Source organism: Melanostigma gelatinosum (assembly GCF_949748355.1).
Source record: "Melanostigma gelatinosum genome assembly, chromosome: 20".
In the NCBI taxonomy this organism is placed as follows: Eukaryota; Metazoa; Chordata; class Actinopteri; order Perciformes; family Zoarcidae; genus Melanostigma; species Melanostigma gelatinosum.
Genome location: NC_136653.1, coordinates 15,760,176 through 15,786,726, shown reverse-complemented (window position 1 = coordinate 15,786,726; position 26,551 = coordinate 15,760,176). Strand labels below are relative to the sequence as shown.

Here is a 26,551-nt window from a genome sequence, read left to right as displayed (position 1 = left end):
ATAAGACTTTGCAACTTTTGGCATAAGCTACATGTCTCAAATTCTACTGTTAGCTACTAACCCTAAAACACTTTATGCTTATCTTAATTATGCATTTCCAAAACACTTATGATTATGACTAATTATGAATTCTTAAATATGAATCATTGAACACTTTTATTATAGCTACTAAACACACAGTTCTTTGCTCAAATTTCTTACAAGTGTTGTCGAACCTCAAATATTTTCATTTAATGGAACTTCAAAAGCGATATTCATGAAAGTAGTTCTGCATGATGCCATGGATCTTTTGTTAAATTTTTAGTCCAGTAAGTAAAGGCACTAAATGCACCCTTTTCTAATTTGTAAGGAAAAAGGATGTCATTAGACCTTGGACCTGCGCTGAGACATAGAAATGTCAGTGAATTGAACACAAATGTATAAATGATTGCCATATCTAAGAGAATAAAAGGCTCTATTCAAGGTATTAATTAAGTTGTCCTCAGAACTTTAAAAACTCTCTTCTAAAAGGAAACCTAATGGAAAATGAAGTAGAATGGCCTTCCTTATTCTAAAGAGAAATCTTCTTTGATTCAACACAGCATGCAGCCTTCTTCTCCAAGCTGCTGGACTACCTCAACCTGGAGGCCTTCAGTGACGCTGCAGTGGTCAACATTGGGCCACCAGCTCCCCTTCGGAAAATGTCCGGACTGGAGAATGTCCAAAGCCGGACGACGCAGGGCCAAGTGTCCGTACCCCACCGTTGGGAGGCGAAGACCTTGCCTGCGAAGGAAGGCTCCACCCTGCGTTTAACCGGTGGTGCAGATGGGCCTGACGCTCACGTGGACTCAGAGATCCAGAGGTGGATGCAGGGGAATCAGGACCCAGCGGGGAAAAAGCAGGCGGAGGAGCCGCAGAAGAAAGACATGAGAGTCAAAACGCAGCTGGTCCACGTGGGGGTGAAGGAGTTTTCCAGCAGAGGGAAGGACAGACACTTTGGCTACATTATCACCGGCTCAGAGTGAGTACGATTCACATATACAATGTTACATATTGATATTACAATGATTCAGGTACCACAGTCACATGCAAAAAGCATTACTGGCAAACCGAGTAAAAGCTGCTCTCTTGTTCTTTTTTTCTTTTTCATCTTTATACACTTTTATTTAAAAGGAAAGACGAGGAGATCAATTTTACTCTTAATATTGCCACACCGACATTTCGGGCACCCGGAAACGTTCGTGTGGTAATATTATATGGTAATAACCGTAGAACCTGTTTCAAGGCAGACTCAACACATACCTCAATACCGAGCATATGTCTGCTTTGTTCAGCTACGCAAAACTGCCTGTAAGAGACACAGCTCCTGTTTGAAACCACCCACATATTCACCTCTATGAAAAAAAAAAAAAGAATACTTCTGGTTGTGCTGCACCTGATTCCAACAGCAGGGATGATAAATCCCTCAGTGTGTGGGTTGTACTATGCCGTATTACCGCTTTAATGATAGTCATGAAAGGGAAGCCAAGTTCTCTCCCTCCTTCACGCTCACCTCTCAGTCAGCTCAGGCTCAGCAAAGATAAGTTCCGATCGACTGTGTCTTTGCCCCCGGTGCCTCTCTCAAATCCCTTCATGGTGTTATCGAGTCAGTGTGTTGTCCTTCACCTGTTCAACAGACGATGAAGGTGCGACGGGCACAGTCTTTTTCACGTTATTGCCACACATATAGAATCGCCGATTAAGACGTAAACACACAATACCAGGTGAGTATGTGCCAAGGGAAATAAAAAGGTCACCTTCTGAATAAAATATCTTCTCCTCCTCCTCCCCGTCTATCCTCAGCCCACTGAGCGGTCACCTATAGTTGGCCTATAGAGGCGTCTGCATTTGCTGCAGACCTCATGATTGCACGGTTGTTATCCCCGGCTCCTTCGCACCCTGCAGAGAGGCTTCGCAAACTTGCTTATCTGACAGCTCCTGACATTGTGGTGGTGGTAGTGAGGGGTTTAGGGAATGGAGGGGGGAAGGGGGGGGGAAGTGGAATGGTTTGGATAGAAGAGAAAGAGACGGAGAAACCCAAGGGGAAAAGTACTGCCATCAACAGCCAAGTCACTCCTGGAGCTCTCCAGTTGCTAGAATTACCGCAGAGGGATGCAAACGTGTCTGGAATTGCTTCGGTAAATCTTTAACTTTCAAAACCCCTCAAAAAGTGGAGAAAAAAGAGCCACCCACTCTCTCAAAGGTGGAGTGAATCAGCCACTCATGCACGGTACACTGTTCAGTTGGGGGGGGGCAGAGCTGCTGTATTGTGGTGTCAGATGCAGGCTAAACAAAAGAATATCTCAGCTAAATTTGAACCTTGAATTGTAAAATTGTTCCATAGTATATTTTAGTGTCTGGAAAAAGGCAGCTGACGATGCCCTCAATCGCCAACGCTGTGTGGAACTGGTTCCCAGTTCAATTTCTCTGCCAACAATGTCCCATTATGATCCATGACTTTTTGGTGCATGTCACCTTGCAGTCACTCGGCACTCCCAGTGATTCCAGGTTAAGCTGTCAGCTATAAAGTAGCTTTCTGTGTGTGCGTGTGTGTGTGCGTGTGTGTGTGTGTGTGGATGCCCTTCTCATTTCCTCCATCCAGCGCGTCGGCCTGCAGATTGCCTTTGTTTGGTCTATTTCCTTGGCGATTTACTCTCTGAGTGAGAGAGCAGCCACGGACTGAGCTGAGATGAGGCATGGCTTTATCAGACCACCATTACACTTCACCTCCATTCCATTTGCACCTTATTATTCTCATCTCACCGCCAGGGCGCGTGCGTGTGTTTGTGTATTTTGTGTTATCATGTTTTACCTTGAGCGTATACGTGCGCGGCCAGAGAAAGAGAGTGAATGGGGGGGCGAAGAAAAAGAAAGATGAGAGAGGAGAAGGGCGAAGGGAGAGAAAGGCGCGTCCATATGATACAGCCATTACACCTCATGCAGGTTTCATTTGCACCTTATTGTTTGTCTCATTGCTGGAAAAAAGCAGGTGATTTACCAAGCCTGAAGAGGCAGCTGATCCCTTTTCCCTTGGCACGGCTCTTTGTGTGTTTGTTTGTGTTTGTGCGCGCCCGTGTGTCCGTCTGCTGGTGTGTACGCGTGTGCACTACATCCATTCAGACAACCGTGGCTGTGCTTGTGTGCAATGACCCAGTTGCGGGTGTGAATTGTGGCATATCTCCTTAAAAAAAATAGCATTTTAACAGCTGAGTAGCTGTGTGTATGTGTTGAATGGGTGTGGACCTCCAAACGTGACGCCCGGCTGTCTGTATGTGTTTCTCCCCCAGCTCCCTCACCAGTGACCAGGGCTCGGACCTGATGGAGCGGCTGACGGAGATGCTGAACCTCCACGCCGCGGACCTCACCCAGCTCTCGTATGTGCAAACACAAACACCCCCTACATGCCCACATTGTCACAAATAAGAATGTACCTTGCAGTTTACAAGCCTACATTGCATAAAGGACAATTGGCCACGTTTAAAGCATTTGAAACTGATTTATTTTGTGCCTTTGAGCTCGGGGGAACAGAGTGAAGGTTATCCAGAGGCTGCAAGGACTATTTGTGCGAAAAATGCTGTGCCACACTGCCAGAGACTGTAGGTGTTAGTTGTTTTTCTGACCTTTCAGAGTGTTTGACTTCTCGCAGGGAGAGAAATCAGGCGTAATTACCTCCAGACACATACTGATGTCTTCATTGTATTCAAAACACTGCCTCGCCACCATTGTCACTGCACGCCTTGTCAAAAAGAGAGCAGTCAAGCCATCAAACGACTCTCAGTTAGAGGCAAAGGGAGGACGAGAGAGAGAAAGGGAAGCAGCAGTGGATCGAGAGCTGGAAAGAGAGAAAGTAGTCCAGCAGGACAAACTGTCCTTGAACCCGGGTTGGTTTGTGCTTGTACCATGTTTCTGCTGTACATCTGGTGTCAGACCATGTCGGAGGCAGAGGAGATGTGTTCGCCTAAGATCTGACACGCCTTTCAAGACGCTCCTGCAGGAGAAGTGAAGTCTGGGTGTTTGAGTAACATCCGCAGCATATGAACACCTGCAGTCTGCGGCTCTGCTGTTACTGTAGACACAGAGTGTTCCGGCTCGGATAGCGACTGCGAGGGAAAAGTGTCGAACAGTACTCTCTGTATCACGTGTTCAATACACAGTGACCTCAGAATAAATGCAACCAAGGAGACGTCCTGATCCCCATCTTCAAATTAAAGCTGTGGATTTGGTTTCGATGAACAAGAACACCAGCACATGTCACTGGTTGAGCCAATCCTGTTATTACACCAGTCATTTCATATATACTATGATCTTAAGTTATCAACAGCAGATACCTGAGTGAAATTGAATCGATACATTTAGATTTTCTTATTGTACTTGAGTAGTAGGGGCATGTGTGCATGTGGGAGTTGTGTGACAAAAGAAAGGAACGCAAAAAAAATTGGGCATTAACAGCACGAAGGGGATTGAAAGTAAAACAAATAAAGGCTTCTAAGGGGCATCTCTGGCCTGAACCTGGGGACGAAGAGGCAAGCAGGACGGGTCAGGATAGCTGGATCAGGCCAGAGTTTTGTGTTTTTATTCATTTAGTTGCTCATTTCTAATTTATTATTTTAATATTTAGTATTCCATCAATTTTTAAAAATCAATTTAGGTTTCATTTCGTTTTGATCTCTTTGCTTTCTCCTGCTTTAGGCTGTGCAGTCTCATGAAAACTAATCACCAGATAAGATAACTGAATGAAATCTGAATCTTCAAAGTGACGAGTAGCTGTACTGTCAAATCAATGTAGTGGACTTAAAAGTGCAATCGTTTCCTCTTAGGTTTTAGTATAAAGTCGCATAAACGGTGAATACTCAAGCACAGTACTTCAGTAAATGCACTTTTTGCCACCATTGCATAGATTCATGGTCACAGTGTAAAAGCCACAGACAGATGCCTGAATTAACACTGTTTTACACCTTTTACATTGACAAGTATTCTCTACAGAAGACGAATACAAAAATGTCCTCTCTGTTGGCCTCGTTTTATCGCCATCCTCTTTCCTTTTACAAAGTAATGAAAGCGCATCGGAGTAGAAATAGACAAGACGGAGGACGTGACGCAAGCCCATTGTGCCTCTTGCTGTGTGGCCACGGCAGGTGAGTGTTTGAAAGCCTCTGCCTGAATATGAGTCGGGACGAGAGCTGGGTCAGAGCACGCCGCCCTGCTTTCGGGGGGGGGGGGGCGCTCTCTCCTCGCTCGCTCTGATGAGCCCTGATAGGAAGACTGAAGACGAGATACTCAGATATGACAACAGGCAGGCAGAGAAGTATTTCAGACGGAGAATAAGAGAAGAACAGGCTGAAGGTTTCGATGTTGTTGAGATTTCCAGACGCTGAACACAAGGACGTGATGACTACAGCAATCAGCACAGAATATTCCCCTTTCAAAAGAGATGTGAAATTGCAGTTTTGGATGATGATGTTCTGGGGGATAATATGTGCCTTTTTCAGATGACGTAAGTGTTTTTCTCACCAGAAACACTAGGGGGAGTGGGATACACACTCACAAGTCCATCCTCACGCACAGTCTGTGCCGACACACACACACACCCTGCCAATATACACTCATCGTGTCCCAGCAGCAGAGCTAATATGAAGTCCAAGCTTCCACATCCAATAACACAGGAGACGATGCGAAGTCCTCCAGAAAATGTATCCGTCTTAACTTCACCTCCCGACTGTGGCGGTGTCCCCCCCTAGCATTTTTAAATATGGTTTGTGTGGCTTTGGAGAAATAAATGAAATCACGTCAGTTCAATTTGAGATGCATCGAGCTCTCAGGCAGAATACCTTCGGCCAGGAGAATGGCGGCAGGGGTAAAGATTGCGGAAATATTGACATTTAGAAGAGCAAACAGAGCCCAGGTGAAGGTATTAGAGAAGGACACATTTCTTTTAGAGCTGTGCGTATGTGATCATGTTCACAAATGCATCGTGCATGGTCGGGCCCGTCTGTCTAGCAGTATCGCCTCACATCTTGCCCCTGGCGGAGTGGGTGTTGCTGCCTCTGTAGCGGGCTGACTGATGGTGAGTGGGTCTGGGTCACAGCACTCTGGCAGTCTGATGAATCTCCCTCTCTGCCGTACAGTCTGCAGAAGCACACTGACAATGGAGACACAATTTCCATGACTTAAGTGTGAAGACATGATGATGTGCTGTAATGGTCGAGTGATTATATCTGATGGGAAGATGGAACAAGTGGACGACTCAACTCGCCTTGTGTGTTTATTATAGAAATAATAAAGGACTAAGTATCCATATATATATATATATATATATATATACAGTATATATATATAAAATGACTGATCGCTTGTATTGGCGAACCCAGTGAGAATTATTACCCAAATCTGCAGTACCCTCAGCTTTACGTACCACTTCCACATATTTCAGCTCATTCTTTTGTTTTGTTTTTTCAGCTCTCGACTTTACCGTTTTGGCTCGCTAGTCTTATCAATGTCATTTCCAAGTGCAGCAGGCAGCTGCTTTTAAATAAAAAAAAGAAAGCTCTAAAAATCTATCTTACACTACCTGCTCAGCACCGAACAGCAGACAGACACAGTTTGCACGCTGGTGAACATCGTGGAGCATTTAGCAGACATACGTCTCCCCCAGGGGCTGGTGGAGACCAAAATCAGAGCAGAAAGAGAGTGAATACTGAACAAAATATGCAGGTATAACAACATATTATGTGTAATCTACGTTTTTTTCTAAAGATTTAACAAAATGCCTGCTGTAGAGATATATTTTCTTGTATCCACTGGTCCACGTAGCCATTGATTTCCATTGGTTTCCATAAATTAAAAAGTGTTTTCAAATCCACCTAAACTGAAAATCAATGCAAACTTGCTTTTCACCGTGATGGATTATACACGTTAAGCAGGTTACAAGAGTTCAAATGAATGGCAGTCACTGGCTATCTTTATTGAACATATCTAAACACAGCAGCAAGGTTTATAAAATGAGCTATGATGGGATATATATTGTATTTGCAGTAAATGGGCTAAAACATGCACGCTAACTGGTATGGGGCCTTTTATGAAGTTAAGTATTTTATCAAGGTCCAAACGGCTCTTGAAAGGTTCACGCCAACCTGTTTTAAACGGAAATCAATTTGTTTAAATCACTTTCCACAAATGAGTCATTATTTAGACAGAAAATCAATGTATAGATGCGCTAGAATCAAGTAAAAATATAACTTTCTTTTACAAAATTGTTGAAAGAAGTTGATTTGCAAAAGACTTGAACGTGTACCCACCTCAGTGGGAGACATTTGGGACTGAATAAAAGACTCAAAGTACTTCACAGATCTTCACAGCGTCGATCTCAGTTCTGGCATTTTACCATTCTCACTAAATGGCCTGTTAGGAGAGTGACGCATCTGACTCCTGCATTGATCATTTGCTCACTCGTGCCATGTGTTCATCGTCTCAGACATCGCTGATTTCATTTTGATTTTGATAAAACTCGTTGAAAATCACAGCTCACTGCTGCACTCGCAGCATTCAGAATTATCCTGATTGGCCCATTGGGGAACTACAATTACAGCTCAGAACAATACGCCGTTCTAGTTACTGATTGGCTCAGGCAGGGTCTTCATCATTCGTGGGGGATGGCGTGCTTATTGTAGGCTCGTTTAAACCTGTTTTGAAAGACATCCCTCCCTCTGAAGCCCCCTGAAGTCGCTGCTTATTTATTCTTTTCAAAATACATCATACGATGCCATCATTTGGGAGTTAAAGAGGTTACAGTGGACATGGGTATGATTTTGTCTCTACACATTGCTTCAGAATACGCAGTATTTACTGACCACTGGAGTTCTCGCACCGTCTGGTGGGGTTGTTAGATTTTATTTCATGGCCAACCTCAGGCACCTCAAACGTTTATTCTGCCCCTGGGAGAGAAGTCTGTAGCTGACTCCTGACCAGACAGAGAGGGGAGTACAGGAACAGGGAGTACCGGCAGATTACTGTCGGAGAAAAGAACACATGATGACTGCACGTTGGTCTTTGGCCAAATTCAAACTAAAGAGGAAAAGAGAATTCAATATAATGTTGACGTCTTTCTCTGAAATATGGCGCCTGGTACTTTACAGCTTCTCTTCTCATCAGTCACACCCTTTGTGCATCCTGGCAAATTCTGCATTGAGTGAAGAGTTCAACATAATAATTCATACGACTTTTTTTATTGTCTCGGAGAGTCTATATCTGATGCTACCACCAGCAGCCAGTTAGCTTAGCTTAGCCTAGAGACTGGAAACAGCTAAACACACCTACTAGCACCTCTAAAGCTCACTAATTAACACATTCAATCTGCTCAAAAACATTTGACGTCAACAAAGGCTGTTGCACTGGGGGATATGCACCGGACTGTTTCTCGACCTGGAGCAAAAACGTCTTGAAGTCTCCGCTGGTTGTCTTGCAACCTCAAACATTGTCTTCACGGCCTCCAGCAGCTTCATCCTCCATCTACTCGAGATGTCTTCAGGCACAGTTTTGCGTGTAGCTCAACCGTGTTTTCGCAGCACTCAGAGCATCAACTAACAGTCAATGTCGTCACGGCGAAATGTCAAACAATTCCTCGAGATACAACTGCTGATTTTGCAATTTCTTTGCTGTTTTTCTGCAGTGTCTTGGGTCCAGCATTGACTTTCAGAATTGGCCCCAACCCCATGAACGTGAGCACTGCAGAGCTGGTTCAAGTTGCCGGTAAGAGCATTCAATATATACTGTATATATATATATATATAAATATATATATATATATATATATATATATATATATATATATTTTTTTTTTCTTCCATCACCTATCACACGACGATTGCTCTTGACGACTCTCATTTTCACGAGCCAGACCACTCTGTCCCCGTCTGTGCTTAAATGAGAACACAGATGAGTCTCTCCAGATACAGTAGATAGGCTGGTGTTCATCTTGTTCCGACAAACCCCCCCCCCCCCGTCCCAAAGAAGATTATCAACTGTGTGCAATGACAGATGACCATCAATTACTGAGATGATGAGTCTGTCCACACACACACACACGCACACACACACCCCGCACACATATACAGTGTACAGGACAGTTTATTTGGTCTTCTCTTATGTCCAACAGGCTGACAGGTTGAAACAGGTTTTCACCAGCCAATCAGTTAGAGTGTGCACTTCTATGTGTGAGTGTGTAGCTGCGTGTGTGGACTTGTTTGATGTCGACTGATAGAAAGCTGTCACCCACAGAAAAGAGGGTTGTCAGTATGCCTCCACTCCCCTGTTTATTCTCTGCCCTCCGATCTGCCCGGCGTATGAGTTGGTGTGTGTGTGTGTGCGTGTGTGTGATGCGTGTCGATGTCCTCTTGCTTTTGTCGGAAATGACTTTGAGAAGCACGGCAATACTCCCGACAGTCAATATCATCCACTATCACCCCGCCGGAATCAACATGGTGGTGTTGTTATTGGCTGAAATGTGTCGCTGCTCCAGTTTTTCTACGCGGCGACATTTTCTGGCACCGACTCGTTTCCTATCAGCGATGTGCTGGATGATGGCTGATGATACAGATTTACCGCGAGAAAGGTTGGGCCGGGGGTTGAGCTTCGGTTCAGTGATTTCGAGTGTGGGTTTTTGTACACGTGTGTGTTTGTTGGATTACAGTGTGTATCTGTATTTATCCATTGCCGTCATTCCACTTCTGCAACGTTTGTTGAACAAAATGAGCAAATATTGCAGCTGTGGCAGATTTACCTCTCCTGCATGAGGTGTAATAATCATACTGTATCATCCGTCTGTTTTCTCTTTCTATTCTATCCGTTTTCTACTTCTTCTTCATCTTTTTTCTTTTTTTTTTTGACCTCCCGTCTTGTGTGACTGACTTTGATGAGGTGGCGTGTGGCGAGAGCTAATGACAGGCATGAGCAGGGCTGAAATGTCAGACCAAATGTTAAGTCAACATGATCAGCAGCCTGACCGGTGCTGATGAATTATGAATACAGCCCACCTGAATAGTGATTTGTAAAAGGCGACGGAAGGATCTTGTCAAACTACTTCAGGTGCGTCGTTGTTGTCTTTAAATCCTGACTGACCGTGGATTTCACCTCTGAAATGTATTAAAAAATGTAAAAATGGTGCTTGTAGATAGCAGAGTGGTTAAATCCTCTGTCTCCGGAGCTGCATGTGAGCCCCCACTGACCTTAGATCAAATCCAGCTTTATCTCCCCCCCCCCCCCCTCCTACCTCGTTACCCCCCTCTACTTCCACCACAGTGTGACGCCGAGTGGACTTCCCACTCTCCTCCCGACATTTAAAACAATGTGAAGCGAATGCAGAGCATCTCTTTTATAGCTATAGCTGTATTCCAACTCCAAATATGCACGCCTGACATTGGATTCAATTCAATATGGCAGCGGCAAAGTGATTTCCCAGCGGTTACAGGTTGTGCAGCAACGGCATGGTTTAAGTGGAATCTGGAAATCAAACTGACGCCCACATGCAGCGGCCACCTGGGTAATCTGAGCTGACCATTGCCTTACGTGTGACCGTGCATAAATGACGTGGCCTCTTAATGAACTCATCAAAGCCCCTGCTGTACTCTGCTCACACTGCTGCTGACAGCCTGCACAGCGGGCTTCGTAGCAGCCATGAAGCTAGAAACCCCCCAAAAAATGTGGACGCATTCTTCTGTATATCGGATTAATGACCATTAAGTATAAGCGAGTTATCTTTTAATCCGGTTTAAATTGTGCCTTGAACTACACATTTGATGTTTGTCAATTCGAAAGATCATTTTGCTCGTCAAGAAAGTCACATTTTGTCGTAAAAAAGTAAAAATACCAAATTAGAACGACGACACGCCCAAATGTTGCGAAAGTGACGTCGCCCTCTGAAGGTACGATGCCTGTGTTTCGTACTTATACCAACAATGGGACTCGCAGCCCGGTCCACAAACACACCGAGAGTGCAGAGAGTTTTTTTGCTTAAATAAGTTAAACATCATCTGCACAGCAGTACTACGAGATATCTTTGAAAATGACGTGTTATCTACTTGAAAGGATATACGTTTGCTCTGCGACATGTCAACATATAGTCAGTGACTTTCACAAGTTGTTATATTATATACTTGTACATACATACTCTACATGTACATTGAGATGCAACAACCTTGACTGTACTCTGCAGCGGCTCTGCTATATTCTGCTGTCCATCTATCTGCCCATCAGTTCTATTTGATGCGTTCAATGCTCCATTGAAAAGAACAGACAAAGAGACTCGGTTGAAAGGCATGGACAGTATAGAGGAGATTTGATAACTCATTGAAAAGCATCTTTTGGGGCAGCAGGTTCTTAGCGGCTGAGTGGTGAAAGGCCTGCTGGGAGGTCTGACTGTATGAGTGGAGGTAGAGGCTCTTGTGTTCTGCTCAACTGGAAAACTGCAGGACAAAGACTCGCACTGCCTAATCCCTGCTCGGCTGCAAAACAAAAGAGAAAGCTGCTGCTTTATCAAAACTACAAGGCATTCTGTGTGTGTCTGTGTGCCCGTGTGCCCGTGTGCATGTGTGTGTGTGTGTGATTATTATTTATTTTTTTTGCAGCTGTGTTCATACTGTGCCAAGAACTAATTTATTCAATATTTGATGAAGTGGCAGCCAAGCTGTTAAGACCAATGTTGAAATGTGTTGTTTAGAACTCAACTTTTTTTTTTTTTTTTTTTGCCATCTTGCTGCCTCTCAATCTCAATGTGATTTCTCAACATGTAAATCAAATTCAGGCGGGGTAAATTGGATCTGCCAGAGTTGCTTTTGCTCTCTGCAAAGCAACATTTTGTAGCTGATGATGGATTTGATCTACACCCTGTTTCCACATGTTTGTACACTTCACAGTGAGTGGGCGGGTTTGTGTAGGAAGGGTGCTTTTGCTTCATCGAGTGTCTATAATTATGTCCCGTCATTATTCTTTTAATTGACGATATGGATGCGTGTTGATCGATCATCATCCAGATTTGCGTTCTTCTACTTCTATGGTACTTGTTTTTAATTGATCACCAGGTTCTTTAAGTGTGTGATATTTAAAATTGACGCCTGGGGGACCGTGGACATGTGGTCAAGAACGGCCCGGGACAAACGGCGCGATGAGTGAGTGTACATGTTTAAGAGAGGCTGGTAGGTGGTGGGTGGGAGCTGGGTGAGGACACTCCTATTGTCTTGGCTGTCACGGCTGGGCGACCCCGGAGCCCCTCTGAGGCCCCAAAGGCCCCAGAGGCCAGGCCACAGCAATGAGTCCGCGGGCCCCCAGGCCGTGAGAACCCCGGCCCTGGTCAATGAGGGCTGGGAGCCTGGGGACCCTGGGAGCAACTGGCTGGGCCATCTGGAGCAGAGAGCAGAGACCCTGACACACGGCTGTCACCCGAGGGAGACACGCAGAGACACGCACAGACATGGACGTAGACAATGTCTGCTCCCGTGTTTCTGCCTCTGCTTCTGTCTCACACACACACACACACACACACACACAGCACACACACACACACAAGCACACGCACCCTTTCCAGACAACTCTAAAGTGAAAACACGGTAGCCGTGACTGCATAATGGTGCTATAGCTACAATTTGAGTGGTGAGTGGAAGTCTTTTCCAGCTGAGCAGATTAGCATAGATCTCCCACGCAGACAGAGTTGACCTTCACTCTGGCAAACACTTGTCAAAATGCCAACGATAATTACCTGCTCTCTTCGCAAACAGCACAATGGTTTATCCACCTGCATCTCGCGCGTGGAGGACGGATCTGTAGCGCTCTGGCTGCCTGTTTTCGGACATACACTGTTTGTAAAGTTAATACAAGCCGTGGGGGGGGGGGGGTTCCTATATGCGACATATTCCTATATGTCTGGTTTCTACTTCACGTTGTAATATTTGCCATTTGGAATTCAGCAGGAGGCTGAAGAAAAATAAAGTGTAAATAAATAAATGTTGCCAACGATTTCAATATGCTCACGTCGAGACACAGCGTTCACACGGGCTGAGATGGAATTAGTTTTGTCAGCGCGCGTCTACGCGATCAAGAAACATGTCAAGAAAAACTTTTAATGCAACAGAGCTCGGTGGTGTCTGTGTCGGATGCCTGATTGTCTGTGTGCTCATGCTTTAACATCTGTATCAGTGAGCGCAGAGGTCAGAAAACAACCACATTCCTCTCCCTCCCCCTTCCTCCCTCCTCCCCCCCTTCTTCTCCCTGGGCACTCTCCTCTCTCCATATCACTGACTGCCCTCTCTGGTTGAGTGCTTGAATGTGCTCAGTTCGGTGATCAAAGTCTTCCTCAGTCTCTTCTCCTCCATCGCCCCTGGCTCTGTGCATGTGTGTGTGTGTGTGTGTGTGTGTGTGTGAAAGTGAGTGTGTGTCATCCAGCTACAAGCCCGGCTCTCAGTCGTCTAAACCGTCAGTCTCACTATCTTCTTTCAGTCTCAGTAGTACCCTGCCAGGCTCCCTTGCATCATCTTCCTGTCTGCTAGAGGGCACGGGCACACACACACACGCACAAATATATATATATATTATATATATATAGTCACAAACATGAACGCACAATGATGCTGATTCGATATGACACATCTAACTTTTCTGTCTTCCTTAACATTTATGCATTGTTGATCTCAGAAACTTCTGCTGTCTGTTGCAATCGGTATACCGCAGTTTGTTTACTCCACGCGTGCATGCGTTTGTGTGTGTGTGTGTGTGTGTGTGTGTGTGTGTGTGTGTGTGTGTGTGTGTGTGTGTGTGCATGCATGTGTGTTTGCTTGCTGCAGGATGATAACCAGAGCTGTATGAGTCACAGTAAACCGCTGAATTTTGCTGCTTTGTTTTTGCGGAAACTTTTTCGATCTCTACCAGGGCGTCAGATGTCTTTTTAATTCCAAGGTCACAATGCTTCATCCTCTTTTTTGTTTTGTATTTACTTCTCTTCTAGTGCCTCCAGGAAGAGAACATATCTTAAAAGACAGCTACTAAAAAAACAAAATCTGCTCTAACAGGGCATTCTGGCATCTGGAAATCAGCCTAGAACATTTAGTCTTCATCCTTGTCCCTGGCCCGGAGTGTTCATCGGCCACTGACTCTTTGTGCTCGTCTCAGTGAAAAAGGTGTCGCGTGGAAACGTTTGCTATTGTGTTGAGGAGGCAGGAATGTCCCAACCCATGAATTGAGCTGTGTCTTACACTCCTTCAGTATTATCCCTGTGCATCAGTGTCCTGTAGGGTCAGGGCTGCACTGCCCGTAAACACATCTACTGTGTCAACAATGCTGTTGCAAAAGCAGCTAAAGACAGTAACAGGTGCCTGTCAACAGCCGGCCAGATCTCTAGTGCATTAAAGGATCTTTGCTCTAGATGAGGATTAGTGTCGCCTGGCATTGTTTGTTTGCTAATTCCATCTCCAAGGTATTTGTGGAAAATAGGCATGAATAATTGAAAGCGATTTCTAGTGGACGAAACGAAGCTATCAGCGAATGGAGGGAGATTAATGAGTAGGGGGTGAAACGCAGCGCAAATTGGAACAACGGAGCAACCTTTTTCAGACACCCAGGGAGACCCTGAGTTCGTAAACAAAAATTGAATATGCATTGTTTCATTGGGGGGGAAAGCATTGAGATGAGAAAGACATGGATTAAGGGTGAATACAGCAGTTTAAATGTGAAGTGTGTCAACGCATCATGCTGTGGTATTAGAGTACTTTCTCTATTGCCAATACTGAGCAGTTTTATATGAAATCCACACATTGCTTTTTCTCTGATATTTGTTTTGATAGCGAATCCAACTTTCTGATAAGGTTATGCATATATTTATACTGACGTCCATTGATGGATTACTGATCTATTGGGTCCAGGCTCATTGGCCCAAAGACTCAGGAGCCGCCCCGGCCTTCACCTGCAAAATGTCACTCGAAGAGACGCATACCGACCACAAAGAGACACAGAATGACCACAAGAAAACATGAAACGACTACAAAGAGACACAAAATGACTAAACAATCCCCCCCATGCTGGTGTCTAAACCCACGAGTGACGCTTTGCATCTGTAATTGTTTGTTCTTGACGAAAAAGCTGATTTCAATGAGAACCATTTCTATGCAGTAAGCTGAGCTTCTCATGACAAAAATGCAACAATCTCGTGTTTTATTTGATTTGAAGATGTACACCGTAATATAATACTCTGTATAAATGTTCCATACCGTCTTTACTGTGGTAAAGCTATCTCCTTTTTTATTTCTTGTTGCATTGGACGAGACATTCACGAGCCCCAGAGGATGAATCCTAATGACGTGATCCCCTGACTTTTCCCTCCAGCGCCACCATGAGCTGGACATTTGTAGCCGCCATCAAGTCAAACCTTCTTTGTTGAAACCTTCTTTGTTGAAACCTATAGTTTATGACCACAGACTTGCAAAACTACGTTCCTCACCGGATTAGTCGAAAACAGACGTTCCATTTTTTTTACTGTTTTCAAAAAACTACATCACAATAGATATAGATAGATATAGATATGCATGTACCCCGATAGTGGATTTCCTCCCACATATTATCCACTTTCAGCTTAATCCTCCTTGATATTCCTTTTTGTGAAGATAATATTGGAATCAGGAGTTTCTCAGAAGATTTGCAGTTATACAAGAGCGTACATGAAGAACGAATCAACGTGTTATTTGTTTGGTGCAAACAGATCCAGCTTGCAGAGTCTCGTCATAATGTGACTCCACATTTTATTTATAACTGATCTTCTCTGGATTTGAGGCAAAGTGTTGATGATGTTTTTTAAACTCACCACGAGATCTAACTTCCAGCTGAGGACGGCTGGAAGTTCACTCTCTGCATCTAAACCATTCAATACCGTTCACGAATACCAGAACATTAAGACGATTTGCTTTAATAAAAGCGTTCCAGAGCCCTGCGTCTGCAGCCATGCTTTGGGATCTTTATGTTTTGTATTCTCTTCGAGGTTTCGTCGCGACAGCAGCAGGAGCTGAAGAAAGCCGTCTGACCATCGAGACATAGCGAATACTTGCTGCGTGTTTGAGCACCATGTTGAGCAGAAAATCCAACCTCCTTTTCCATTCTGCTACCAGCAGCACTCTCTTATTCCTCTTCTGCTTCATCTCCGCCCCTCATCTCTATCCCCCCCCCCCCCCATCCCTTCATCTTCCATGCCTGTACCCACAGTGAAGAGACCATGTGCTGATGGCCCTCATGTCGAGAACAGCAGGCACTTGTGCATCGTGTTTGTTGTGTGCACAGTGGTTTGTGGACTTGATGGGTGCTACTTTATGAGGCGGCAGATACAAGCGGCTACGTAAATCAGCTTCTTTCCCTCTCCTGCTACTGCGTGGGTCGTAATTCAAACAAGAAAAGCATTGAAACATTTCCCGTCGACGTGAAATGAAGATTTGTGACGGCTTTTGACTCGAAGAGGAGTTTAGATTCAGGCTTTCTGTTCTCGTTTGGCGGGAGATGATGTCGTCATCAATGCATGGAGCGTTGCGTAATGCAGATCTCTGTTTTATTAACAAGAATGTTAATGCTTGATTTAACACATTTCTTGAAACATGATATTGTCTCACCCCATTTGCACGAATTTAACTGAAGATAATTACATTTTTAGGACTCAATAATAATGAAAATGACTTGTAAGAGTATGTTTCCTTTATGTTTAACATTTAAAGAGACATTAAAGCCGGCAAAACAGAAACTCCTCTCTGCCTCATTCTCTATTTTTCTCTGTCTGAGAAACAAAAGTAGTTTGTTTTACACTTATTTCTTTGGTAGGTGCAACATGGAAGCGTGTGTTGTGGGGCTTGATCTCCATCTACTTGGATTGTACCTCATTTGAATGGATACGTTTGGACAAAAGCATCTGCCGAATGAATCACAAAAAAATTGTACACAGGGTGGCTTTAAGTTTTAAAAGTGCTTTGATCGATCTCAAAATGTAACATTTCCATCTTTCATCTGATTGATTAATCAACTCTTTGTTTCAGCTCTACACTACAACCTATATATATATACATATATATATATATATATATATATATATGCATGGTGGTGTAGTATAGTCTACTCTACTGGCTATATGCATGTATATATATTCATAAATATTGTATATTATTTTGACGATGACTCTTAATGGATTTGCGTATCAAAGAGGCGGCAGATGACACTTAAAGTGCTTGAAACCACAAAGGGTTGGTACAAAACAAAGCGAGATGGCCATACATTTGCTGCACCACGTTGCCTTTCCAGGTGTGTGTGTGTGTGTGTGTGTGTGTGTTTCTAGTACATCACTGTTTGTATGTGTGTGTGTGTTTTTTCCCTGAATGGTACATTCCCACTAAATTGGCCCCTGAATGCAGCGTGCTCTGTCATGGGTTTTGTGAGTTACAAGTGTAGAGAAACAAAGAGAGCCAGGGAGCTTCAAAGTCGGGTGGATGACATTTCGGGCTTTCCATCTTCAAAGCACTATTTGCTTTTGTAGTTCCTCTTTCAGAATAATTATATATATTTTTCCTAAAGGATTACAGCTGTCCGAAAACACAGCGTAGAATTTGAGGGCCATTTCGTAACAAGGACACACAATGAGCTGTCATTATTTGAAACGCATTAATTTCCCTAGAATTTGCAATCATGCATAATTGAATACAACTTTTTATGAGGCACATAATACCATCGTGTTATTCCTTGTTGGCAGTTATTGGCAGTGAATCGATCGTTGATCCCATAGAGCCACCCGGCGAGTGTCTCCAGATGGGGGAGACGTGAAATCCACCCTGTCCGCTCATTTTCATTCACCTCTCCTCCTCTTGTCTCTTTCTTCCCCCCCCCCCCCATCCAAGTGCCTCTCTATAATTCATGTCCAGGTGCAGCACCAGCTTTCTCTGGCACAGGGTTTGAAAGAAAAAAAAGACAGATGTTCAATCTTCACTTCCTTTGTGCGTCTCTCTATACCTGTAATGCAGAGTTTTGGTTTTCCAGTATTTCAGCGTGAGCAGTATTTAAGGCGAGCAGCAGCCATGACTTACCTCTTTGTGTTTAGATGTTATACTTTCCGTGTGGTCACAAAGATGTGGTTGTTGTTGTCTTTAAGTTTCGTGCACCACCTTGAACATCAACCGGTGTGTGTGTGTGTGTGAAGACATATTTATCCACGACTGGCTGAAAAAGCTGATAAATGTTGATCAGTGTTTTCCAAATTCCCATTATGACGTCTTCAAATGTCTTGTTTTGAGCACAACTCAAATATATTCAGTTACTGTCTTAGAGGAGAAGAGCAACAAGAAAATATCCACATTTAAGAAGCCAATTAATAATATTTGACAGCTAATCGATGAACCAAAAGTAGCCGACTCTCAAAATAGTCTTTAGTTTAACAATTAAAATGTTTACAGGTCACGCTGTTGCCCCTATTACACAAATGAGGAGACGGTAAAGAGGAGTGAACACGTCTAGAGGAACTAACAGGACTGAAAGAAAGTCATTAGCAGTGGCTGCAATGTTTTCACACCTCCACTTTTTTTTCCGACGGACAGGTGATAATACAGTGTTTACATCTTGAGGCGGATGTTCACAGTGCTTAATGGATTCAACGTGTTGTTTTTTTATGGTTAAGACGCCCTTTTAAGAAGTTCCTCCTCAACCGAGCGCTGCTAAACAGACCCTGCTTCATTATTGAGCAATGATTTCCTTCGGGCAGTAGCATGCTTGTATTGTGTCGGAAAGTTTTATTTCTAAATTATAAGCATTAAAACCTGCAGTAATGGATTCACCTCATATTGTAATTTCAAATTTCAAGAAAAATAGGGAATAATCATCTCTCTAATGTAGAAAAAGGTTCCTTTTGGGCATATTTCCTTCTGTCCTATACAACAGGACCCTGGCTGAACGATTCAGGCTGCGAGTGTGTGTCCTTGTGTTCGTACTGTACATACGTGTGTGTGTGTGTCTGTGTGTGTGTGTGTCTGTGTGTGTGTGTGTGTGTGTGTGAATGAAACGAGTACCACAGGGATGTATTTCAAAATAGGTCCTTGCTAATCCCCCTTAAAACTGAACAAACCCCTGCCACGCAGCCATCTGAAAGAGAAAGAAAGTGTAGAAGAAAGAAAGAAAAGAGAATGAATTATGGATACGTTTTAAGAGGGATATTGCTCCCTGGCCTCCTCACTGTTTTTCATCTCTCTCCCTTTCTCTCTGTGTCCTCTGCCTCCTCTTAAATCGATACGGGCTGACTGTCATGGGTCAGTGGCCTGTATGCATCAGGCTGGACTGCAACAGAGGAGCGCTGTGTCTCCCAGGGCTCTTCTGTGGAGGTGATAACTCGCTCCTATCTCGAACCGCTCTTTAAGGCTTTCAATTTAACTCCAATATCCAGCTCAGATTGACTTGGGGATGGCACAAAGGAAGGGAATATATATTTATATGATCATTTAGAGGGAAAGTGAGCATGCCTAAATACCTGCAGCTATGCCCTTGCATAGATGGAAAGAATGGAAGTACATCACAAAGGCATCGTGGATCATTTTGTATGGAGATGTATTTTAATTGCCCTTTCATAAACCCTGTCCAGTTAAGTGGGAGTTTGCTAGCTAGTTAAGCTAATGTTAGCTCCATAAGTTGGTTGAAAATGTCGCCTTCAGCTGAATTCTTGATGTTTCCAGCTCACTACTTCCATATGATGAACCCTGGAAAAGGGTTCTTAAAAAGGCCCTTGATGGCATGATATCATGCTTAAAGACCGAAGCTGAAGCTGTCCATGATGATCCATGTGGAAGACATGGAGATGAAGACACGCCATTGTTCCCGTGTCTTTGTGTAGAACTAGTTCTTGTATTCCAAGTAAAAAAACAGGCAAGATCAGATCAGTTATTGTATTCTAAGGTAACCCTGTTGGACACAGCAGACAGATGTTACATTGATACTTAATTGTTTGTATTTTAAAACATGGCGTTTTCTATTTTAACGTTACGAGAGAAAAGGCTTAGGTTGAGGATTTGTTAGGCTAACACCTTTTTTTTTTACCTGTAACGGCACAAAACGTAGAATGAAATGCTTGTTGGCTGTGGAAACAATGATCGGTTAATACGCTTAACCGGACATGCGCACGTAGAACAGACCAACTCCCTTTTTGATTAACTCGTCACACTGTTTCTCTGGTATTTATACTTTTAATCCAAACTCTTTATATGCAGATTATCTCTCCAGTCCCATGTGCACTGCTTTATATGATCAATTATATTGTTATTTAAACTCAAGACTGCAGTTTATCTGCATCGCAGTGGTATGTGTGTGCGTGTGTGTCTGTGTGTGTGTGTGTGTGTGTGTCTAGCCACAAGGCTTACTCACAAGTCCAAGTCCAATTACCCGTGTTAAGGCCACATCTGAGACGGGGGATTACAGCATATTATTCTAGCACAAACAACTCTGTTTCTCTGCCCACCAACCTGCAGACAGCCAGACACGGGCAACCGAGGAAGGTGTGAGAGGTGTTACATTAGCACCTGGATGTGCGAACAGCAGACGAGTGACATTTTACCGGTGACTGATACACTAGCTGGAAAACTTGTTCGCCTCCTGTGGAGTCTTCCTCTCGTCCTCAACTCTTCTCGAAATCTTTCTGCCTCTCACTCACTTCTTTTTTTTTTTTTGCCGTTCTTTTCTAGTCTTTCTTTGTCTGATGTTCTGTTGTTTTTTCTCTCCGTGTCTTAAATCAAGCTTTCATTTCATCTTCCATTTTCTCTGCTCCATCGATTGAAGCGCTCTTCACGGAACCCATAGGGTCTCAAATTTGCTCTCAGTTTTTGACAGTTGATACTTTAACCAGAGGATGTTAGACAAGATGTCGCCTTATTTCCTTGACTTGTTGACACCACTTTAAATGTTTCTTGTGATGCAAAATACTCTATTAAACATCCTCAAGGCACCCCAGAAAGAAAAATACTTCCCCCGCATATAAACACCTAACAGTCACAATTCTTAAGCCAAACATGTCGCATCCGTCTGTTTCTTTAGTTTTGTTTTAACAGTTTTGTCTTGTCTTCTTCCTCGTAACACGTAGCAGCTTACTACGGTTGCACAAATCGCTGTGCCTGAACACACAAACTTCCTTCAAGTCACCTGCCAGGGGCTCTAATTAGACTGATAAGCAGTGCAACTGGAATCAGCGCTTCCTGGTAATCAGCCCCACGGAGCCCCAGACAGACGGCTAAATGAGGAGGAGATGAGCCATGCAACCCAACAGGTGTCCTTAAAAAGACAGGGAGGACGTGCTTATACAGTCTTGTCTTTCCCCTTCTCTAACTACTTGAGTTCAATCTCTGGAGAGTTTGGAACATATAGAGCAGATTCTGCAGTTATTTAGGAAGTGAATGCTGGAGAAAAAAAAATGTGGCCGCTTCCGTGGTGTATAGATTTAATCATCATGCTGTGACTGAATCGCTGCCTCACTTTTAAAAGGAATTGTTTGAGAGACTGCGGTAAGATGATTGATTCAGAGTGTGGGGGGGGCTTATACAATAGCAAACGCACGAGTCAAACTGTGTGTTTTGAATTGCATCCCATCCTGAATACATTTCTTGCTTTTTTCTCTTTGCAGCCGCAGCTGCTCTGCTTCCGACATACAATAATGATGATCGCATTTTGTCCTCAAGCAACATAGTAATAAAAATAAAAAAAGAGCTCAGTTACACATCAGGCAGGCTGAATACAGAAGGATGTCAGAGCTAATACAATCTCAGAAGGGAAATGTCATATTTGTCATTTTGACACCTGCGTGAGACTTGTCGCGACGCAACATTTTACACCCACCACTCAGCTGTACGCGGAACGGCAACGCGGATGCTTCACGGAGACGGGGGACAGGAAGGCAGATAGGACGCAGCTCGAGGTTACTTCATCCACTCTCCGAGGAAGCGCGTCCGCTGTACTGTAGACGTGGTTTTGAGGGATTGACTTAAAGGCCGCTGACAGCAAATGTGTTTGCGTTGATATAAACCTCCTCCAGCTGAACGGATCTAGAATGATGTGGGGGGGAAAAAGAAACCTCTGAAATATAATGTCAAATGCTCAGACAGTGCACTAGTTGGAACTGGAAGGCTGGAATAGTTTGAAAGAGAACAAAGCAGAAGCTTTGTAATCAAGGTGTACTTTCAATCATGAAAAATGATTGTTAGCCCTGTTTATTGTCGCCCTAGTTTCAAATAGCAGAGTGTATCTAAATGTAGTGTTTCCACTTATTCATGATGCCAACAGACATGATGATGGTTGATTAGCAGTGAGCTGTTGTTGGACCACAAAGCTATGAAATGCAGGATTTTCTGAAAAGACAATGTATTGAGTCATACACAAAAATAAACCCCCTCAATGATCTCTTATGATCCTCTCGAAGTGTGGCGTGTCTGTATCCGCAGAGACCTCGCCTTCTGCCTGTGTTTTCTTATTTTACTTTGTTTCTTGGCGTCAGCCTTTGGGCACTGGGTGCGTAGACAATATTAAAAGTATTCCTGTCAAAAGGTTTTGTTTTTGGGTCATGTTGCCTTCATTATATTGGTCACAGACGAGATACAAAATACTATTTGGGGCATCAGAATGTCCTTGTAGACCATTTTCAACTAAAATAAGAAGGAGCCACCAATTCTTATAAAAAGAAAATCCTTGTTTGCAACAATTTAAGAAGTAATACATATTTTTCATGTTGTTTGTTAGAAATGGTGATTCTTATACACAAGTGCATTACTTCTTGGATTAGGATATTAAACTTACCAGATCTTTGGTCTTATTGAAATATAACTGTAAATTCTCATCCCTACCCAAGCGTTTGTGAATTCAAGGTGGTTACATCGATCAGTGACTGAACATGTCAGTTGTGAGGAGTCGTCAGTCTCCCATCACGGTAACATTCGCTCTATTTGTAACAAACTGCGGCCTCTTGCTTTGGTTAAAAAGCGTCACATCATATTACGGTGGGTAACAATTTAACGTTTCACGGTTGTAATCGTCTTCGGTCACAAACCGGTGACCTTGGGCCACACGTGTGCTTTGGTAAACATGCTGCATGTGTTGACGTTCTCTGTTATCTGTAGATTGTTTGCTGATAGATCCTGTTTCCAGATCAAATCCACTTGATTACTGTCGCAGCCTCACCCCGTCTCTCATGCTCTCCCTCGTGCTCCTGACTTGATTGATGGCGTTTGTGATTCCTAATGACAGTCGGAACAAATCTGCGGTAATGAGGTCACATTGGCTTCTTTTTTTTTTTTTCCTCTTCTCTGTAATCACCCTTCACTGCTCCGTACAATCAACCTGTTCCTGAGACTCAGACTGGGTCCTGGATCAGAGCTCCAGTGAACCAGGGTGAAACAGATCAATTCCTTCCTCTGGAAGACCTCCCTGCAGCCAAAATGGACGCCCTGTCCTTCTGAGCATGTCTGTTTCTTTTTTCCCCAATATCCAAGACTTATTATCTCTTGACTCACTGGAGCTCATATCCTGCCCTCGTGCAGCCTGCTACCTTTCCAAACTATGCCGTATGACAGCTTTAGCATATTTATTGATTTATTAAGGTTTTCCAGCGTGAGTATTTGCGCTCTTCCTACCAGCCACATCTATGATAATGCATTTATCTAGAACAGAAGAGGTATGTGTGCACGCTTGCATGAGCACTCACATCCACGTAATGACGTGTGTTCCTCCTGGCTTGAGCAGGATGTCGGCACCAACACATCATTACGATTCGTTCGAGCCATTAGCTTGTGGAGAGAGAGAGAGAGAGAGAGAATTGTGGAAGAAAAGCACAAGCGGGCGCATTGCAGCCGTGTGAGTGTGTGAGTGTCTATGAATATGTACAGTGTGTGTACTTGTGGGTGTGCAGTGTGCCCTCCTGTGCGCCAGTGTGCAGACACAGTATTGTGTGTGCTCAGTGATGTGGTTAGTAACGTGGAGACCTGCAGGAGACGGTCCGTGGAGAGAGCCTGCAGGGTAATTGCTGCCACAGTGACAGGTAGGGCTGCCTCTGTCAGAGTTCCTCAGTGGGGAAGCAATGGGAGTGTGTGTGTGTGTGTGTGTGTGTGTCAGCTACGCCATCCTTTCCTCCAATAAGTATGTCCCCAGTAGGCTCCCTTCAGACGGTGGCAGACTTCCAGATGTTTTCATCTCGTATCACACACACATCCAGGGAAGCGTTGTTTACAGGGAGCACCAATCTTTACCTCAGAAAAGAGAGAGAATGCTTTTTCATCTAGCTTTAGTGTATCGTGTCATATCTGACATGGAGTATATTTCAGTTGCTAAATGCTGCACACTGTGGAGGACTCTTGGTGCGGATGCAATACTTGTTAAAGTTTCCCTGAAGGCTGCAGTGAATGTTTTTGATGTCTTATTATCAGCAACGCTGCCAGCTTCTGTTACAGCAAAAGGTCATCCAAAGACCCAGCAGCATGGCTCTGTGGCATGCTGCATCTCTGATGACCATGGTTGTTTCAGATGAGCGTCGTTCACCTCATCACTCACTGTAATCTCCAAGCATATATCTGTTCTTTCTGAGCGATTGTCAGATGCGATTTACGTTGGCATATGTCACACATCTGCAGATTGTCGTCTCTGAAAGGGAGCGCAAACGGTGTAAACATGTCCCGGTGAGAATGCCGAGTGACATCCGTGGGGTTTCTCCCACATCTGGAGGTGCCCGCCATCCAAGTCATTTGCCGGTGCTGCTTCTGTCCCCCCCCCCCCGATCTCCTGCAGTCCGTGAAGAATTGGTGTCAGCGCCTATCAAAGGCAAAATGCCTATTCTACACAGAGTGTCAGAGCAGCCACAATCTATTAATCAAGCAGCCGGCAAAGAAACAGCTATTTTGTGTTTGCGCGTGTGTGTGTGTGTGTGTGTCTGCGTGTGTCTGCATATGTGCAGCCGAGGCAAAGACTCATCCAGGTGTTTTATTCAGCCATCTTTGAAATGCGCCTCTAATAAGGGAGGATGCAATTATAAATGTGTCATGTGGGTTCTGTTTGAAAGGGGAAGGGGCCGATAATGTGTTTGATGCTGAAGGCCGGGACAGGGTCTGCAGCGGACACGAGGCTCATGCTGATTGCACGACTACAGCCATTAGAAAGCAGGCATCGTCTCCTGATCCCTTTTTCTACTGTGTTGTCTTTCATCATCGGCTATAATGTGTCAACCGGACCAATCTAAGAGGAAACGTTTTTTCTTTTGCGATCGTGGTATGCTGTATTTTGCGAGAGATTTCAATGTATTCTGTTTGCTAGCGGAGGTTTGTGGCGTGTTGAGTTCGGCTGAATGACAGCAGTTGGTTTGTTTGGGAGCACTGTTGGCTTATCCACGGGAAACGATCGATCGGGGTGAATAAACAGTGAGCCAGCCAGGACCCCCTGCTGTGAACAGCATGGCTCGACCATGTGACCGACATGCTGGTGTATGATTGGCACTGCTGATTGGACGTTGGAGCCTAATGATGTCATGGCTATCATCATGTTGGGTATACTGAGAGAGAGAAAGAAGATGGTTTGTTTTATTTTGAGATTAAATATGTGGCTTGGTGTAGCTCCATAATCACCTTTTAGAGATTAAGTTCAACTGTAAAATTAGATTATGTCTAATTGTCTTAGATTTCTAGATATAAGCCGCCATGTTTAAAGAGTGAGTGGGTAGAGATACATTACTCAGTGCTGAAATGATTTGACAATTGATTGGAAATGAATGAACAACATTTGGCATAGTAGTTAATCATTTCAGTCATTAATTAACCAATAATGCCACTTTCTCAAAATGCAGATTTGCTACTCTGTTTTGTGACTTGCGAATCGAGTAAGGCTGAAATAAACAATTATTTTTACTTTTTATTTAATTTGACGATGACTTTGGTTTATAAGGTATCACAATTTAAAATATTGAGTTTACTATAGAAGAGACGAAGAAAACTCACATAAGCAACTAACAATTGTCAAAGTAGTTATTTTCTCAATCAAGTAATCGGACAATTGTTTCCGCTCAAAATTGAATACTTGATTTTCAACTGCTGGTCAGACAAAACAAGCAATTAGACATCATCATGGGCTCTAGGACATTTTGATGGCTACTCTTTTACTATTATGTGTATGAATATATATATACATATATAAACTGACCAATAACTGGACTGTTGATTTGATTTAATATTCAATTTTGATACAATGATGATGGTTGAATTCTATCTTGATTATACTGTATATTGAATGGAGGCTTTGAATGTCAAAGTGTTGTATTTTTATTTTTTAATTGACCTTTGCACTCTTTTATTCTCCTCCGGCCCAGCTCCACCTTGCCCCTCTGTTTTATTTGTAGGTGTTCTCAAAGGTGCAGGTCCTTTGATTTGGTGCCTTTGATTTATAAAAGCCAAGGAGCAGAACAACTGATACGCATGAACGAGAAGAGACTGAGGGGAGAGTAGGTCTGTGGGATGTTCTGCTCGTCTATGTGTCTCTC

The 26,551-nt window shown here is 43.7% G+C and overlaps 1 protein-coding gene across 1 annotated transcript in view; it reads left to right on the top strand.

Moving 5' to 3' along the window:
- The window catches only part of ptprn2 (protein tyrosine phosphatase receptor type N2), a 105,280-nt gene that overhangs the window by 26,885 nt on the left and 51,844 nt on the right, over positions 1–26,551 (top strand). Inside the window, exons 8-10 of the mRNA XM_079292535.1 lie at positions 582–1,000; positions 3,306–3,392; positions 8,684–8,763. Of these exons, the coding sequence (XP_079148661.1) occupies positions 582–1,000; positions 3,306–3,392; positions 8,684–8,763 (586 nt within the window). The remainder of the gene's footprint in view (positions 1–581; positions 1,001–3,305; positions 3,393–8,683; positions 8,764–26,551) is intronic.